Genomic DNA, 17,007 nt, shown 5'->3' with positions numbered 1-17,007 from the left:
TATTTGTTATTTACACGTTGCATTTCTTTTCTTTTGGGAGTTAAACTCAAATTTCAACATTATCACCAAGTTCTAAAGGAATATATCTAACCTTGTAAGTCTAACGTCTCTACTTCCATCTTCCATGTTATTTGCTATTTAGTATAATAATTTCACCTCATGTTTATAACATTTTTGTAACATTTTAAAGTTAATTATTATTTTAATTAATACCTTTTAAAAACCAGTGCTTATTTAAGGTTTACAATATGTTGACCCATTTCCTCCTCTACTATTTTTTCTTGAATTCCATTCCTGTATTTCTCAGAGTTGATTTTCTTTCATAATGAATTTCATTCTCTTATACTGCTTACTGAATATCAATGAATAATAAAATATATCTGCATTTGGAAATAACTAGTTTGTCCTCTTTAATAATAATTTAGCAGAATATGGATTTCCAGATCACCAGTTATTTCCTTCAGCAATTTGAAGGTATTTTTCCACTGTCTTCTGGCCTGAATTGCTGCCAGTGAGAAGTCTGTAGTCTACTAGTTATTGGTATCTATCATAAAGTCTGATGACAATTTACTTTTTCTCTTATAAGTGGCTCGATCTTCTTGCCAGGAAAACCAAAGGAATGTTTCTGTTTCTTTAAAGCCAAGTAGTTTTATTAGAATTTGACTTGGCATTCAGTATCCTTGCTCGATTTTTCCAAGTATGCAAATGTGCTCTTTTAGTATGTAATTTTGTCTTTTTTTTTTTAATTTCAGAAAAGTTTTCTTCAGTTATACTTTTTAGTGTTTGTTCTGTTCTATTGTTTTGGTTGTCTTCTTTGGAATTTCTATTATGTTGGATCTTCTTTGCCTATCTTTAATGTTTGTCATTTTCTAATCTTTTTTTTTAATCTCTTTTATGTTTTAATTTTACAAATTTTCTTCGTTTTTACTTTCTATTTCTCTTAGTTTTATCTGTTGTTTTTATTTACTCTTATGTTACTATAAATTTAGTTTTATGTATCTGAATTATTTTTACTTTTATTTTTGGTTCTTTCCTGAATTATTTTATTTCTCTGAGTTTTCTAATTCTGATTTATTTTGTTCTTTCATATATATTCTATTGTTTTCTTAAATTCTTTTATCTCTTTTTGAAATATTAGGTTGCAGTTTTCATCTTTATGTGAAAATGTCCTATGTTCTCTCTTTCTTATAATAACCATATATGGAATTGGTCTGTGATTCTTTTCTGTTGCTCTTTTTGTGTGAAATTAATTTTCCTGAACTTTTAGGAGGGCCAGATCAATCAAGAAAGTTCTTATAGCTAGGAAGCTCTGGAGCTCCCTCTTCAGTTATTTTCATGATTTTCAAAAATATGCCCTTTTACTTTCTGTGATTTACTGGCTCTATTTTCCTTACTCATTTTTATCTAGTTTTTTTTCCTTTTTTTCTTATCCTTATTATCCCTGTTTTTTAAACAACTGAAATATTAAGTGTTTCTGGTCATCTTGTGTTAATGATTTTATTTTAAAATTTGAAGTTAAATTTTAAGTTAGTATTTGAATTTAGAGAAATGCAGGATTTTCTAAATATGATTGAGTGGCCTCAGTTTCAAAGACAGTTCATATCTTTAACCACTTATATTCAGAAGCTCCAGCATATCTCATAGATCTGATGCATGATAAAAATAATGAAATCCGAAAGGTCTGTGATAATACTTTAGATATTATAGCGGTAAGTAATTTTTCTTCTTACACAAAGTATAATAATCTTCATTTTGGGGGAAACAGGACATTGAACACCTATTTAGAATTTTGCTTTCAATGTAAACACAAATTTGTATTTTGGTAAAGCTCAAAAAATACAATGTTACTAAATTCACTTTTTAAATAACATTATTAAGATCTTTGGCTTTCAGCTTTTTTTTTTTTTTTTTTTGGTGAGGAAGAGTGTCTCTGAGCTAACACCTCTCGCCAGTCTTCATCTTTTTGCTTGAGGAAGAGTGGCCCTGAGCTAACATCTGTACCAGTCTTCCTCTATTTTGTATGTGCGTCACCATCACAGCATGGCCACTGACAAGTAGTGTAGGTCTGCGGCGGGGATCTGAACTGGGCCCCCAAAGCAGAGTGCGCCAAACTTAAGCACTACGCCACCGGGCTGGCACCTGGCTTTCAACTTTTGTATAGGTTCCTTAAAGAGATTTTATACATATTCAGAGTTTTAGGTCTGGTCTACATGTTGTCTCAGAATCACTTGTATTTCAGAGAAATTATTGCTTAGGAGTAGAAAGTTTGATGAAGATTTCTGCCAAAACTCAACACATTCACCTTTGCAGTTTGGCCATTAAATTTTTTTAATAAATCAAATCTTATATCAATTATTTTTTCAGTTCTTTGATAATTTTTGTTACATACATAGACTTGTTTTGTAAGTTGCTTTGGAATGATTAAATACACAAAAATCTTAATATTATTCATGACTTCAGAAGTTTTTAAAGAATATATAACTGGAGGAATGTGATCAGAGGGATAATCTGAGTCCTGGATTAGAAACTCACTCCCATGCAGACTTTTCTTCAGAAATCATGCTTCACACCAGTCTTCTGCCTGGACTTGGGCCCTGCACCTGGGATATGCCATATACTAGATCACTACTTTAAATAGTCTTTTCACTTCTGGCATATACTGCTACACACAACCTGCTTGCTTCCTTCTTTGAACTGGATTTATACTTTTTATTTTGGCTAATCCTGTAAAAAGTTTCTTGAAGATAGCCCATTCAGTAATTTTCAAAGTTTAACTTAAGTATTTTAAAAGGATCAGAATAACATTTTAAAGAATCAGCTAACAACTTCATTGGAAATCTTCTAAGTTGGCATTTCTGCTGATGATTTCCTTATGAAAGTGGACAATCACCATCAGGTACTTTCTTGTCAGTTTCTTGCATTTTAGTTCAGAAATTCATCTTATTTGATATCATCTGCTTTTTGGATTCATTACTGGTTTAAAACTAAATGCGTACATTGACATTTTAGCTTTGAACTCTAAATTAAAATAGGGAAACTTTACATATTAAATTCTTGCTCCACCAACATGTTTCATACATATAGGCCACTGTCACACTGGTCACAGGGTTTATGAATATAGAATATTTATTACTCCTAGAGAACAATTTCATGGCTCATGTATTATTTTCTGTTAGATCACTGATGTCATTGTTGTATATATAGTATAAGAATAAGAAACTTCTTAAAGTTGTGTATGTGATTATTTTACCTTAAACAATGAGGAAAAGAGAGAGACATCAGTCTATTATGAATTGCTTTTAACATACTTTTTAAGTTGCCTTCTTTTGAGAAAAGGTAGATGGAAGGTAATAATATGTTTAGATTTACATATTAGCTATGTTTGGTTTAGAATGTAAGTGATAGTTCTAAAAGACCAGCTCAGTCTTATTATAAAAATATTTAATATAAAATATGCATATATTTATTATAAGATAAAAATTTTTATTCCCAATTATTTCTAAACTCTGGGCTCAAGTTTCTCATCTTAAGCAAGAGTTATCCCCACCGTGTGTCTACTTCTCTTTTCTTGATACTGTCCTAGCTCTCTCCATCTCTCTAGAACCAACGTTTTGAAAAACTTTTCTACGTACTACTACCCTCATTTCTTCACCTCCCCCATCCTCCTTTCAACCTATGCCAGTTCTGGCTTCTGCTCCATTACTTCATTGAAATGGTGCTCACTAAAGTCACCCTGACCTTCATTTTTCTAAATCCAACGAGCATTTTTTAGTCTTCATTTTACTTTGTTGATCCTACCCTCCTTGAAGGAACTTATAAATCCTTGTCAGAATTAACATGTAAAATCACAAAGAAAATTATTTTAGATTATTACATTTATAAAGAGCCTTGTTGATATGAGGACTTCAAAGAAGAAGAATCAGCAAAATGAAACTAGTGATGTATCAGCTAGCTATATATGGCTCCCTAAGATGCTGTGTGATCACTTGAGTTAGTACAGTTGGCCCTCTGTATCCAAAGGTTCTACATCTGCAGATTCAACCAACTCTGGATAGAAAGGCCTACTACAATGGTTGCGTCTGTACTGAAGATATACAGACTTTTTTTCCTTGTCATTATTCCCTAAACAATGCAGTATAACAACTGTTTACATAGCATTTATGTGGTATTAGGTATGATAAGTAATCTAGAGATGATTTAAAGTATAGAGGAGGTTGTACATAAGTTATGTGCAAATACTACACCATTTTATATAAGGGACTTGAGCATCCACAGATTTTGGTGTACGAGGGTCCTGGAACCAATCCCCCACGGATACCGAGGGACAACTACATAAAAAAATTCTGAACAAGTAATCCAAAGGTTCACCTAATCTCTCTGTGACTCTCTACATTGGATTTACAAAGTAAGTATTTGATATGATGCTAAGTAATTTTGGATTGTTTCATTTCACACTTTGGGAAACTTCAGTCTGAAAAGATATTTAAAAATACCAGACTTATTGAACTGAGAATATTTATAGATACTCACATGTGAGTTATTTATGTGATTTGGAAGTCCTGCTGTGCTACTCTACTGAATCATAGTCATAGCTGAGTTTCTCGGAAGAGAAGAAATAGTCCAATACAGGTGAGAGAAAAGGGCATCAGCCTCTCGAAACATCCCATGTTCTGCTGAAAGAATGTTTCTGTGCCTTTCTGCTATTATACACCTATAAGATTCAAGGTCCTGGTTCAATTTTAGCTTGATAGTAGGGAACACTGCACCACTGGGAGAAACTTCTTCCCAAAACACTTTTCTACTCTTCTTGGGGGTGCTGGTCTTAGAGAGTTATTATAAGGGTTAGAGAAAATGTATATGAAGCGTCTACCACATGATGGTCACTCAATATGTTTTGTTTAAACTAGACCAAAACTCAGACCTAGTTGAGAAGTTTATATGTAGATTAAATATCTAGACGAACATTTCCCTTCTTTAGTATAGTTAATTATCTATGTTATTTTCTGTTCATTTTAATTTTTAAAATGGAATGAAGATAATCTGTTCACTGTTTGCATTTTAACTTTGGAAAGTTATTTGGAGTATATATTTTGGCCAGACATATTACTATTTATAGTTTACTTTAGGATTATCCTGAAAGTGGCTGAATTTAGCATTTTATAAGTTCATATTTGGGCAATTACCTGGATAGGCAATTAACTGAAAGGCCTTGATTAGGACAGTGTAGTAAGTAGGAAGCTGCCTTTTCTAGTTTAGAAGTGCATCATCTATTACATTGCCCATGTTCTAAATCTATGGTGACTTATTCGGATTTGGACTCAATTGAATTATCAGCTAACCTCAGACCAAAGTTAACGCTCCTTGCTTGCTGGACCTCCTTATTTGGGAGAAATTTGAAGAGCAGGCCATTTTAATACATCAGTAAAAAGACATCTTCTCAGATCCACTTGAGACATAGCTGCCAGTCTTTGTTTCTTTGAGCTCAGACTCTTACTGATCACAACTCAGAGTGCTATTTCTAGTCCTGAATCTTTTTCAAGGGTAAAACAAGAGGAAATTGGCCTAATTTGAAAAAGGATTAAACTTTGATTAGATGCAGCAAAGGTGATGAAACTCCAGAAATAGTCTGTCAAGAGAGAATGTGAAGTCTTTGTCCAGTTATCATTAGTAATAGCTAAATAACCAACTTTCTAAAATAGTTTGTTAGATACCTGCCTAGAATGGGAATGGATGATCTCTTAAGACTTTACCATTAGAATTTGATTTCCTGGTATTTTTAGCATGACCAACTTCTATAATAATAAAAAATTCAAAAAATATATAGAGATAATGAGAGTATTTGTAGCATAAGGCAATTTATCTTTAAGAAAACAAATTTCTTTTTCACTCAAGACAAACAGCGGGGAGTAATACTAAGAAAAACTAGATGCCTTACAAGCCTTAGGGAGATATGCCTTCTGCAGTAAAGTACTTGTCCCTAAAATTATGGAAATGTTACATTAGTGATGATTTAATGTATTTCAGCCCAAGCCCTCAATTGGTAAATTGAAACAGATGTGTGGTGGTTGTACTTTGTACCGTGGAGGATTACTAAATTTGGTGATGCAGTTTCTGTGGCCTCATCAGCAAGCTGTCACCTGTCTGATTAGGCCTTACATGTTGCTTTGGGAGGCAGGGAACTGGGTAGCTACAGAGAGGAGCAGGGAGGCAAGGAGAGAGGATCCTAGCTTCTTGGTCTCTCAAGGGGATTACAGGCATACCTTGGAGATATTGCGGGTTTGGTTCCAGAACACTACAATAAAGCAAGTATCTCAATAAAGCGAGTCATGAATTTTTTGGTTTGGTTTTTGTGCATGTAAATGTTATCTTTACACTATACTATAGTCTATTATGTGTGCAATAGCATGTCTAAAAACATAATGTACATACCTTAATTAAAAATACTTTATTGCTAAAAAATGCTAACTATCATCTGAGTTGTAATTTTTTTTGCTGGTGGAAGGTCTTGCCTCCATGTTGATAGCTGCTGACTGATCAGGGTGGTGAAGGCTGGCGTGGCCGTGGCAATTGCTTAAAATAAGACAACAGTGAAGTTTGCCATGTCAATTGACTCTTCCTTTCATGAACGATTTCCCCATGGCATGCAGTGCTGTTTGACAGCATTTTACCCACAATAGAACTTCTTTAAAAATTGTAGACAATCCTCTCAAACCCTGCCACTGCTTTATTGACTAAGTTTATAAAATATTCTAAATCCTTTATTGCTGTTGCAACAGTCTTCACAGCATATTCACTAGGAGTAGATTCCATCTCAAGAAACCACTTTCTTTGCTCATCTATAAGAAGCAACTCCTCATCTGTTGAAGTTTTATCATGAGATTGCAGCAATTCAGTCACATCTTCAGGCTCCACTTCTAAATCTAGTTCTCTTGCTGTTTCCACCACATCTGCAGTTACTCCCTCCACAGAAGTCTTGAACCCTCAAAGTCATCCATGAGGGTTGGAATCGACTTCTTCCAAACTTCTGTTAATGTTGATATTTTGACCTCTTCCCGTGAGTCACGAATGTTCTTAATGGCGTCTAGAACAGTGAATCCTTTCCAGAAGGTTTTCAATTTACTCTGCCCAGATCCATCAGAAGAATCATTATCTATGGCAGCTATAGCCTTACGAAATGTATTTCTTAAATAATAAAACTTGAAAGTTGAAATTATTCCTTGATCCATGGGCTGCAGAATGGATGTTGTGTTCACAGGCGTGAAAACAACGTTAATCTTGTCATACGTCTCCACCAGAGCTCTTGGGTGATCAGATGTATTGTCAATGAGCAGTAATATTTTGAAAGGAATCCTTTTTTCTGAGCAGTAGGTCTCAACAGTGGGCTTAAAGTATTCAGTAAACCATGTTGTAAACAGATGTGCTGTCATGCAGGCTTTGTTGTTCCATTTATAGAGCACAGGCAGAGTAGATTTAGCATAATTCTTAAGAGCCTTAGGATTTTTGTAAGGGTAAATGAGCATTGGCTTCAACTTAAAGTCACCAGTTGCATGAGCCCTTAACAAGAGAGTCAGCCTGTCCTTTGAAGCTTTGAAGCCAGACATTGACTTCTTTCTAGCTATGAAAGTCCTAGATGGCATCTTCTTCCAACAGAAGGTTGTTTCATCTACATTGAAAATCTGTTATTTAGTGTAGCCACCTTCATTGATTATCTTAGCTTCTGGATAACTTGCTGTAGCTCCTGCATCACCACTTGCTGCTTCACCTTGCACTTTTATGTTGTGGAGATGGCTTCTTTCCTTAAACCTCATGAACCAACCTCTGCTAGCTTCAGACTTTTCTTCTGCAGCTTCCTCACCTCTTTCAGCGTTCATAGATTGAAGAGAGTGAGGGCCTTGCTCTGCATTAGGCTTTGTCTTAAGGGAATGTTGTGGCTGGTTTGATCTTCTATCCAGACCAATAAAACTTTCTCCATATCAGCAATAAGACAGGCCTGAGGAGAGGGAGAGAGATGGGGGAAGGGCCGGTCAGTGGAGCAGTCAGAACATACACAATATTTATTAAGTTCACCATCTTATGTGGGCAGGGTCCATGGTGCCCAAAACAATTACAATAATAACATCAAAGACAACTGATCACAGATCACCATAACAAATATAATAATAATGTAAAAGTTTGAATTGAGAGAATTACCAAAATGTGACACAAAGATATGAAGTGAGCAAAGGTGGTTGGAAAAATGGCACCTATAGACTTGCTGGACGCAGAGTTGCCATAAACCTTCAATTTGTAAAAAATGCAGTACCTGCGAAGCGCAATAAAGCAAAGTGCAACGAACCAAGGTGTGTCTTTATATGGCAGTTGACTGTTGCCTTTTCTCTTCCAAGCCTTGGGATTCATGAAGGGAAGAACAGAATCTTCTACACATAGAGAGCTTCTAAAACCCCAGTTAGAGTTTTGTCCTTTAATACTTCCTCAACTTTTTTTTTTTTTAAGTGATGTTCTTTTTGTATTTTGCTGGGATTGGCCCTGAGCTAACATCTGTTGCCAATCTTCCTCTCTTTTTTGTTTTCCTCCTCAAAGCCCCAGTACATAGTTGTATATTCTAGTTGTAAATCCTTCTAGTTCTGTGTGCGCTGCCACCACAGCATGGCTACTGACAGACAAGTGGTGTGGTTCTGTGCCCGGGAACCGAACCTGGGCCACTGAAGCGGAGCACACCGAACTTAACCACTAGGCCATCAGGGCTGGCTTAAGTACTTCTTCAGCTTTGTGTGAAGTGTTTGAGAACCTCATAAATTCTTCCCCAGTTGGTAAACAAATTCCTCCCCTGACATTACTGGGTCATCAAACATTTAATACATGTTATCAAGCACATACTGTGTTCCAGACATTAAGATAGACAGTGGGAGTACAGAACTCAACAACACTGAGTTTCAACAGTATGAAAGTTTACAAGCTAGACTCGAGAGAACACGAGGACACTGTCATCTAGACAAGAACTGACCTCCCAGAAGCAGTACTACTACGTGGCCCTATCAATAGATGTTCTATACTAATGGCACATTGTATCTACAGGGTATTTATGGGAAAAGGGATGTACCTAGGTTCTCTGGTAAGAAACTGATGTCTGTTGTCTTTCTAGCCAGCCACAGGCCCATGTGATGTCGTACTGACACAGGTTTGTGTCACTGAGATTTTGAACAACAGCCCTTTCTCTTTTAATAACTCTAATTATGATCATGGGCAGATTGTGTGTATTTTAATAATCTGGAATTAATACCTAGCTCTAGTATTCTCAACTTGGAAAACAAGGTGCTGTCTGCAGTCCAGTATAGACAAAATTATATTTAATAAGACTGATTACTGAAATGAGATAAACCAATGTAGGATTACACATAACCTCTAAGACATCAACTGGTATGTCCCCACAAAAATTACCAGGGAAGCCTGTGTCAGACAGGAAAGCTGAGTTTTTAAATAATCTTGCCGGCAAGGGAGAGCACTTGAAAAAATGTCTCATAACATCTTGAAAAGGGAAATTATAGAGAAAGTTTCATAGAGTTGGGATTAGAGTTAGCATTAGAACTCAGGTTATTTTAGGACAGGCTTTCAAAAGCAGGGAATGGGCAGGAATTGGGTCAAGTGGTACACAGTAGTCACTTTTAATTGGCTTGCAGGCTGGGTATAGGCAGAGAGCAGAAATTTTCAAGTGAGTCGTTCTAAACTTCTAAAATGTTCTTCTAAGAAACTTCTAAGATGTTCTTTCCAGAGCAGGTGGAGTTGGTTCTTGCTTGTTTTACAATCTTGGTAAATTTTCATTTCTCAGATTTGTGAGTTTGATTTTTATTTCTCAATTCCTTATGTCAAACTGGGTTTAGTAAGATAAGTTTGGTTAGTCCTCTTTTGGAGTTCATTTTTATATTACATAAACCTGAAAGGCAGAAATTTTCCATGTTGTTAGAATTTACATATATATATATATGAATGTCTGTGTGTTACATATATATATATATATGAATGTGTGTCATTTCCCTGACAGTCTAATGCATATTACTTGATTGGTTCTTTTTAATTCGCAACAGTTGGATGTAAAAGAACCCAAGCATAGTATGAAAGATATAAATCATGATTTCTTACTTAAATAAGTTTCATTTAGTTGTATCTTTTACTTCGCGGTTCGACTGGACGTGATATTTGAAGTGATATTGCACAGATGAGCCTCCTCAGTGCTTTAAAGAAAGGTTGAAGATATACTTTGAGGTCTAGTTAAAAAATGCCATAGTCAAGACTATAGGGCAACACTTGGGACAGTACTGTTGAGAAATAGGTAGTATATGCATAAAAGTCAACAACTCTATCACATAACGCATGTTTAACATACATATCATATACTTATCATTGGGAGAAGTATTTTCTAAGATATAAAAGGCATCTTGTTAGCAGCTACTATCTTAACCTCAATGAGCAACTAAATTACTCTAGATCTACTTTAATTTAGTATGAAGAATTATATTAAATAAACCATATTACATTCTCAATTAGGGGGCTGCCACATTAAAGGAGAAAGGAAAACCTGTTTTCTATCAGTTATGTTAGAACAGAAAGCAGATCTGTGTAGCGCTATGTTATCCTATAGTGTGTTAATCAGATACAAGGTGTGACGGAAGCCAGTGACAAAGAGTTTTCCTGATAGTGAACAGGCTCTGATAATAGGCTTGTTAAGGCTTCATAATGTTTCAGTGGTTCAGTAGTAAACAAAATAATATAGGACTTCAAAAAGGATGGCACATTCCATAAAATATCAAAAGTCTCTCATGACACTTGAGAATTTATGGAAACTGAGTGCTTAAGATCATAGTGGGAGCTGAGAAGAAAATAAAAGACAAAGCATTTGAAGTTTAAATACATGACAAATTCAAGTCTCAAAGCAAGGCTATCAGGGGGCGCTCCTTGTGAAAAGAAGCGTTTCAAAAATGAAGAAAACACGGCTCTATTCCCACAGTCTTTCCACAATGGCCTGATAGGTTTTATGACGTATCTTGGCTGTGGTTGAGCTTTGACATCCCTGAATTAGCATAGTTATTTCCTGATAAGAGGGGTGGTGATATAAGAGAGAAATAGTGTTTGGGGGTAGAGGGGGAGGGGTAGAGGGAATAGATTTTAATTGATAATGTGTTGAATTTATTAAATTTTTGACACTAGATATTCATTTAGAGTTGCTATTTAAAATAAATTCCTTATGCTGCCTGTATTCTTCAGTTTTGGGTGATACTTATTTCAACAGCTTTATAAAGCAATGGTATTAATCATAGATTTTTATTTATAGTATGTGACAACTTCAGTAAATCTTAGATTTGTTTTATTTTAGAAGTGAAGACTCTAAGACCAAAATATATTAAAATACCTTTAGAAGTTTGCATAGTTCTATTAGTATCAGAACTAGAACCAGAACCCAGGTCTCCTAACTCCTAATTCAATGTTCTTTGTATTATACCATACCATATTACTAATATCTATAAATTCAGACTCTGAGACACAAAGAAACTATGACTTTGCTGTGGCTATTAAACTGTCCTCATTGAGGATACAGAGGATAGCTGAGGCTAGGGATTCCAGAATGCTGGTCTATTGGAGTACGGTCAAGTTTTTACTGGTTTTCACTAAAAATGGGAGAGAAAGAGAAAAAAGTATGTGTGTGTGAGAGAGAGAAAGAGAAAGAGAGGCACACAGAGAGAGAGACTGGGGCTGGGGAGGAGTTGCAAATATAAGGCTGTTAACGTGTTTTGTCTTGGGAAAGTATATCTTTTTTTTTTTTTTTTTGGTGAGGAACATTAGCCCTGAGCTAAAATCTGTTGCCAATCCTCCTTTTTGCTGAGGAGGATTGGCCCTGGGCTAGCATCCATGCTCATCTTCCTCTACTTTATATGGGACTCCACCACAGCATGGCTTGACAAGCAGTGCATCTGTCCCCACCCGGGATCCGGGCCTGTGAACCCCGGGCCGCTGAAGCGGATCGCACAAACTTAACCACTATGCCACTGGGCCAGCCCTGGTATATCTTTATTTTGAGATTGTGTTTCTCGCATTTTTAGTCTGAAAATGGCCTTTCTTTTCTAAAAAAAATAATAGTAGGTGGCAGTTGATTTACATTTAATGTCAGGCCCCAAAATTTGCTTTTGAAACTTTTCTGAAATCTAAGACTCTTGGGACCACTGTCCTAGCCTATTAATTAGTACACTTGCTAAATAGACTCTCAACAGCCAAAAGCTAAAATATTTGATTTTCAAGAAATCTGGAACATAAAAATCAGTGTTTCAGAAACATAAAGATCAAATCTACCATCGTGTAGCAAAACAATACTATCTCCTTTGATTCCAGCTAATGTTTACTACTAAGGAAAAGGAGAAATGAATTAGTATTTAAATGAATATTGTATTATTCATAACATGCTTCATTCCAAGATGCTGTATTTGGTAAACATTCGAATTCCTGAGGCTATATTATCACAAACTAGAGCAAACTTTTATGGCACAAGTACGATATCTTAATAATGCTTCATACGGAGCCTCTAAATTTAAAAAATACATGTTTTAAAATATTTTCCAAACTTAGCTATTAATATTGGAATTAAGAAAGTCATTGAAAACTGGTAGGATATATACCAGTATTTATTGTGGTTCTATCTAGGTAAAGGTATTACGGGCATTTTTTTCCTATAATTTTCAACTTTCAGTAATGAAACAGTCTTATAATAATAAAACTCCAAATATTTTCAAAGTCATGTTATAACTGCTTGAGACTTTAAGACCTTGATACTGCTTGGTCAAGGTTTTTCCCATTTTCTTTGCTATGATCTATAACAAAAAGCCACACATATTAAATCTCAAGGCACTCCTCATGAAGGCCACCTCTTGTGAAAACTTCCCTTGTCATTGTAGTGGATTCACTGTGGTAGGAATCTGTAATCATTGTTGGATCTTTTGCAAAACATAATTTTCTATATACAAAATGATTATGCAGCTTGGTATAGAATAACATATTCCGTCTCATATTTCCTGAGGGAGAAACTATTGGGCTTTTTTTCCTGAAGAGCTGAGAAGACAACCATAGTGTTTTCATTGTGACCCTGTAAACAATAATGCACATGTTAATCATTATGTTATTCATAGAAAATTAAACCTATGGTTTTAGAGTACAAAACTACTTAAAAATCAGAATAAAATTATTTTTAATAAAATAACAGTATAATCTGTATCATTGCTACTATACTTTTTGGACTTATAATGTTAAGAGATGCCCTGATTCTATGAGTTTATACTGTCATAAACTGATAAAAGAAAGAAAGCGAAAACTTTAAAGGAATTCAGATTAACATAAGGGTAGTCTTATTACATTTGGTGCTAGGTCTGTGCTAACTCACTGCCTTGGAAAATCAGCTTTCCCAAGACAATAAGTCAAGCTTTAGTGTCAAAGTTAGCCATGGGTTTTCATGGGTATTTTTGGTTTGTGTTTTTAGAATTCTGTCGAATGGAGTATGAATAGTCTCTTTTTAAAGACTCAAGCTTGTATATGTAGGTTCACTAATAAGAACATTATTGTAAACTTGAAGGGTGATAAAAAGGCTTAAGTTAGAAGGGCTATCATTTGTGAAGAAAACAGCATCTTTGTTACACATTTCTACATTTATTAAATGTCTTGTTATTAAACTAGAATAATAAAATCTTATGAGAAGGGTATGAGATGATAACTCCTAGAATAAGCATGAATTTTTTTGTTTGTACAGAGCATTACTTGGCTAAATACATATTATGAATACATGGTTTAAGGATTTACTTTTTAAAGTATACCTACCTCTGTAACATTTCACAGATGTTGGTAAGAGGCAAGTTTTATTCCACTCTTAGTGGAATAGCAAACCCCATATTTTATATGCTATGGGCACTTGACTGGGTTTTAACTCCTGTTCTTGCACTAGGAATCCATATGCTTGAACTTAAATTATAATAAGACAATTAAATCATACGTCTTTCTATCATCTTGAATACTTCTTCATTCAAATAATGAGATTTTAAGTTTTTCTACTAAAATGAAAAGTTGGTTTATATCCCTTGCCAAGTGAAACAAGCTAGTATTCCTAAAAGAAACACCACCACTCAAATTAGTTCCAGTATTTAATATAGATTTAATAGCATTTCTGGTATTAAAAGGCATATTCTGGGAGTTTTGGTGATGCTCTGTATATGTAACTAACTTATCTTTTAGAAAAAAGCTAATTAGTATGGAGTATTTCATGCCCAAAATACCATTTGCTTGTTTATGCATTAAATTGTTTACCTTAGTGAATAATAAGTTCATCCTTCTTCTATAAGTATATGTGATCATTCTTAAATTATCTGGTCACTTCTAATATGACAATAATATATTTTTGCGGGGCTGGCCCCGTGGCTTAGTGGTTAAGTGTGCGCACTCCGCTACTGGCGGCCCGGGTTCGGATCCCGGGCACGCACCGATGCACCGCTTCTCCGGCCATGCTGAGGCAGCGTCCCACATACAGCAACTAGAAGGATGTCCAACTATGACATACAACTATCTACTGGGGCTTTAGGGGGAGAAAAAAAAAGGAGGAGGATTGGCAATAGATGTTAGCTCAGAGCCGGTCTTCCTCAGCAAAAAGAGGAGGATTAGCATGGATGTTAGCTCAGGGCTGATCTTCCTCACACACACACACACAAATATATATATATATATATATATATATTTTTTTTTTTTTTTTTTTTGCAGCTAACTTTGAGCACATATACTGTGCCACATGTGGAACCAAAAAGTATGCTTGTGAAGTCACATGAATTTTAAAGAGAATCACAGTTATGTTTAGCATTTGGGCTAAATTATTTTGAAGCTCATCACAGTGCCCATATTGCATAATTAGCACCACTTAGTATTTTATTTAGTTTTGGAAACCCAAAATGAACCACTAAAATCTGTAGTCAATGAAACTACTTGTAACAACATCTCTGTGCTGTTATTTTTTCAACTCCATCTTTCCCTAACACCCTCCTGTGTGCAGCCAGGTCAGAAAGAACATGCTTCAGAATACAATGTGTTATGTAATATATTTACCAGACCAGAAGCCACTTCCTCCCATGTCACTGTTTGGTGAACAATTCAGCCCATTCAAAGAATCTTAGAGCTGAAAGTTGACTTGGGAGGTCATTTATTATATTCTCATTCACTGAAGAATCCATTCTACAATAACCCTGACAATGTTCATTTATCCTGTTTAATTGCCTTTTCCACATTGGTGGCCCAAGGTTTGCAGTGATATAATAGCCACACCCAGCTTTGTACACTTCAAGTTACTCCAGTGTTCTGGGCCTCATTTTCTCATTTGTAAAATGGCAATAATTATAGTACCTAATTCAGAGAGCTGTCACTTCAATTAATTAACAATAATAGCTAATATTAAGTGTTTTCATTATAGGTGTTCTAAATGCTTTATGTGTATTATCATATTATCAGAACAATTTATGTGTGGTCAATGATTGGATGGTTGTATAAATTATCATCATATCTAATCACTGTAACCATAACAAGATAGAGCATTTGGATTTTGGATTTATTGTTTATATCTATATTGCCAATTTCAAACATAGGTTAGCATTGTAGATGTAACATGGAGTAAATAAATCTCCTTCAGTGAATTAAATATTGAAATTATAACAGTTGAATTAATAAATGTTTATTGTTTTAAAGTAAAATGTAATAATGTTTATGACAGCTCTTTTATACAATTTAATTTTAAATAATTATTTTAGGAAATAGATTGACAACAAATAGGAATGTTAATGGATAACTATAAGAAAGCAGGAAAGCTTAATAATTTAGTGGCAAAATGGCTATTAGTAGTACCATAGCCAAAAAGTATCTTCTGACTCCACCAACTTCAATTGAAAAGGAGCGTCTATCTAGTTTGAAAGAGTACAGTATAGAATACACAACCTGACAGCAGACACTGCTAAGAGATTTATTGATAATGTGAAACTTTTAAGATTTAACAAGTAAAATTTTAACAGGATAATCATAATAATTACATTTATTATAAAATTTCAGACTTCTTACATCCCAGAAATTCATTCTGTGATGACGGTTTTTGACTTGAGCCTCAGCTTTGGGTGAAAATTGCTCAACATTTGACTAAAATGTATATTTGATCCACTTCTTAGTGATCTTGATCATCTTGACTACTAGGGGACAGTATTATTGCCTGGCACCTTTCCAACTCCTTTTTAGATAAAAGTATTAAGAGAGATTTAAAACTAAGATCTCTAGGATTAGGATGATGAGAAATACCTGAAGCCTTTTTTTTTATCTATGCCATCAGCAGTACTGTCCATTAAATAAGTGAATACACTAGTCAGACGTAGCTACAACCTATGGAAAAAGTAGGGCACTAGATAGTTTCAGCTGTAGCTTATAGTAACTTGCCTATTTGTCCTTCAAAAACATTCACCAAGGACTTTCTCTGTGAGCAGATGTTAACAGATACAGTAGTGAATAAGCCAGTCTTGCTCCTCAGGAGTTCATGCTTGAAGCAGGAGATAGACATTTAAAGAAATAACTACCATTAAATAAGATAACATCATTATTTTGTGGTTGAAACAAAATTGAATTAAATTCTGCTATTTGTTTTCCGTAATAAACCATTTCAGTAGTTAGGAGAAATACTTTAATAGTACTTTTTTTTTTCCAACTGAAAAGTGTTATGTAAACAAAAAAAATATAGTGTAATCTTAATGCTTAACCATCTGTCACCTTTTGTTAGTGCCATAAAACTCTTTGGAAGCTGAAATCTGATTGCTTATCTAAATTCTAGTGATATTTAGATAAAGAATTTGTGAAATTTGAACTTTTCCAGTTTTTGCCATTCCCATTAGTGATTGGTAATCCAAACAGAAATGTATTTAATTGCTTTTTATTAATTATTGTATAAAATAATTCTGAACAGGT

General features: G+C 34.7%; 1 protein-coding gene across 2 annotated transcripts in view; it reads left to right on the top strand.

Moving 5' to 3' along the window:
• The window catches only part of KIFAP3 (kinesin associated protein 3), a 165,755-nt gene that overhangs the window by 113,442 nt on the left and 35,306 nt on the right, over positions 1-17,007 (top strand). For both annotated transcript variants that reach the window (XM_004425053.2, XM_087437843.1), the window contains exon 17: positions 1,624-1,709. In XM_004425053.2, the coding sequence (XP_004425110.1) occupies positions 1,624-1,709 (86 nt within the window). The remainder of the gene's footprint in view (positions 1-1,623; positions 1,710-17,007) is intronic.

This window comes from Ceratotherium simum, chromosome 2 (genome assembly GCF_057802395.1).
Source record: "Ceratotherium simum simum isolate JZ-2026a chromosome 2, ASM5780239v1, whole genome shotgun sequence".
Classification (NCBI taxonomy): Eukaryota; Metazoa; Chordata; class Mammalia; order Perissodactyla; family Rhinocerotidae; genus Ceratotherium; species Ceratotherium simum.
This window is presented reverse-complemented; position numbering and strand designations above follow the sequence as displayed.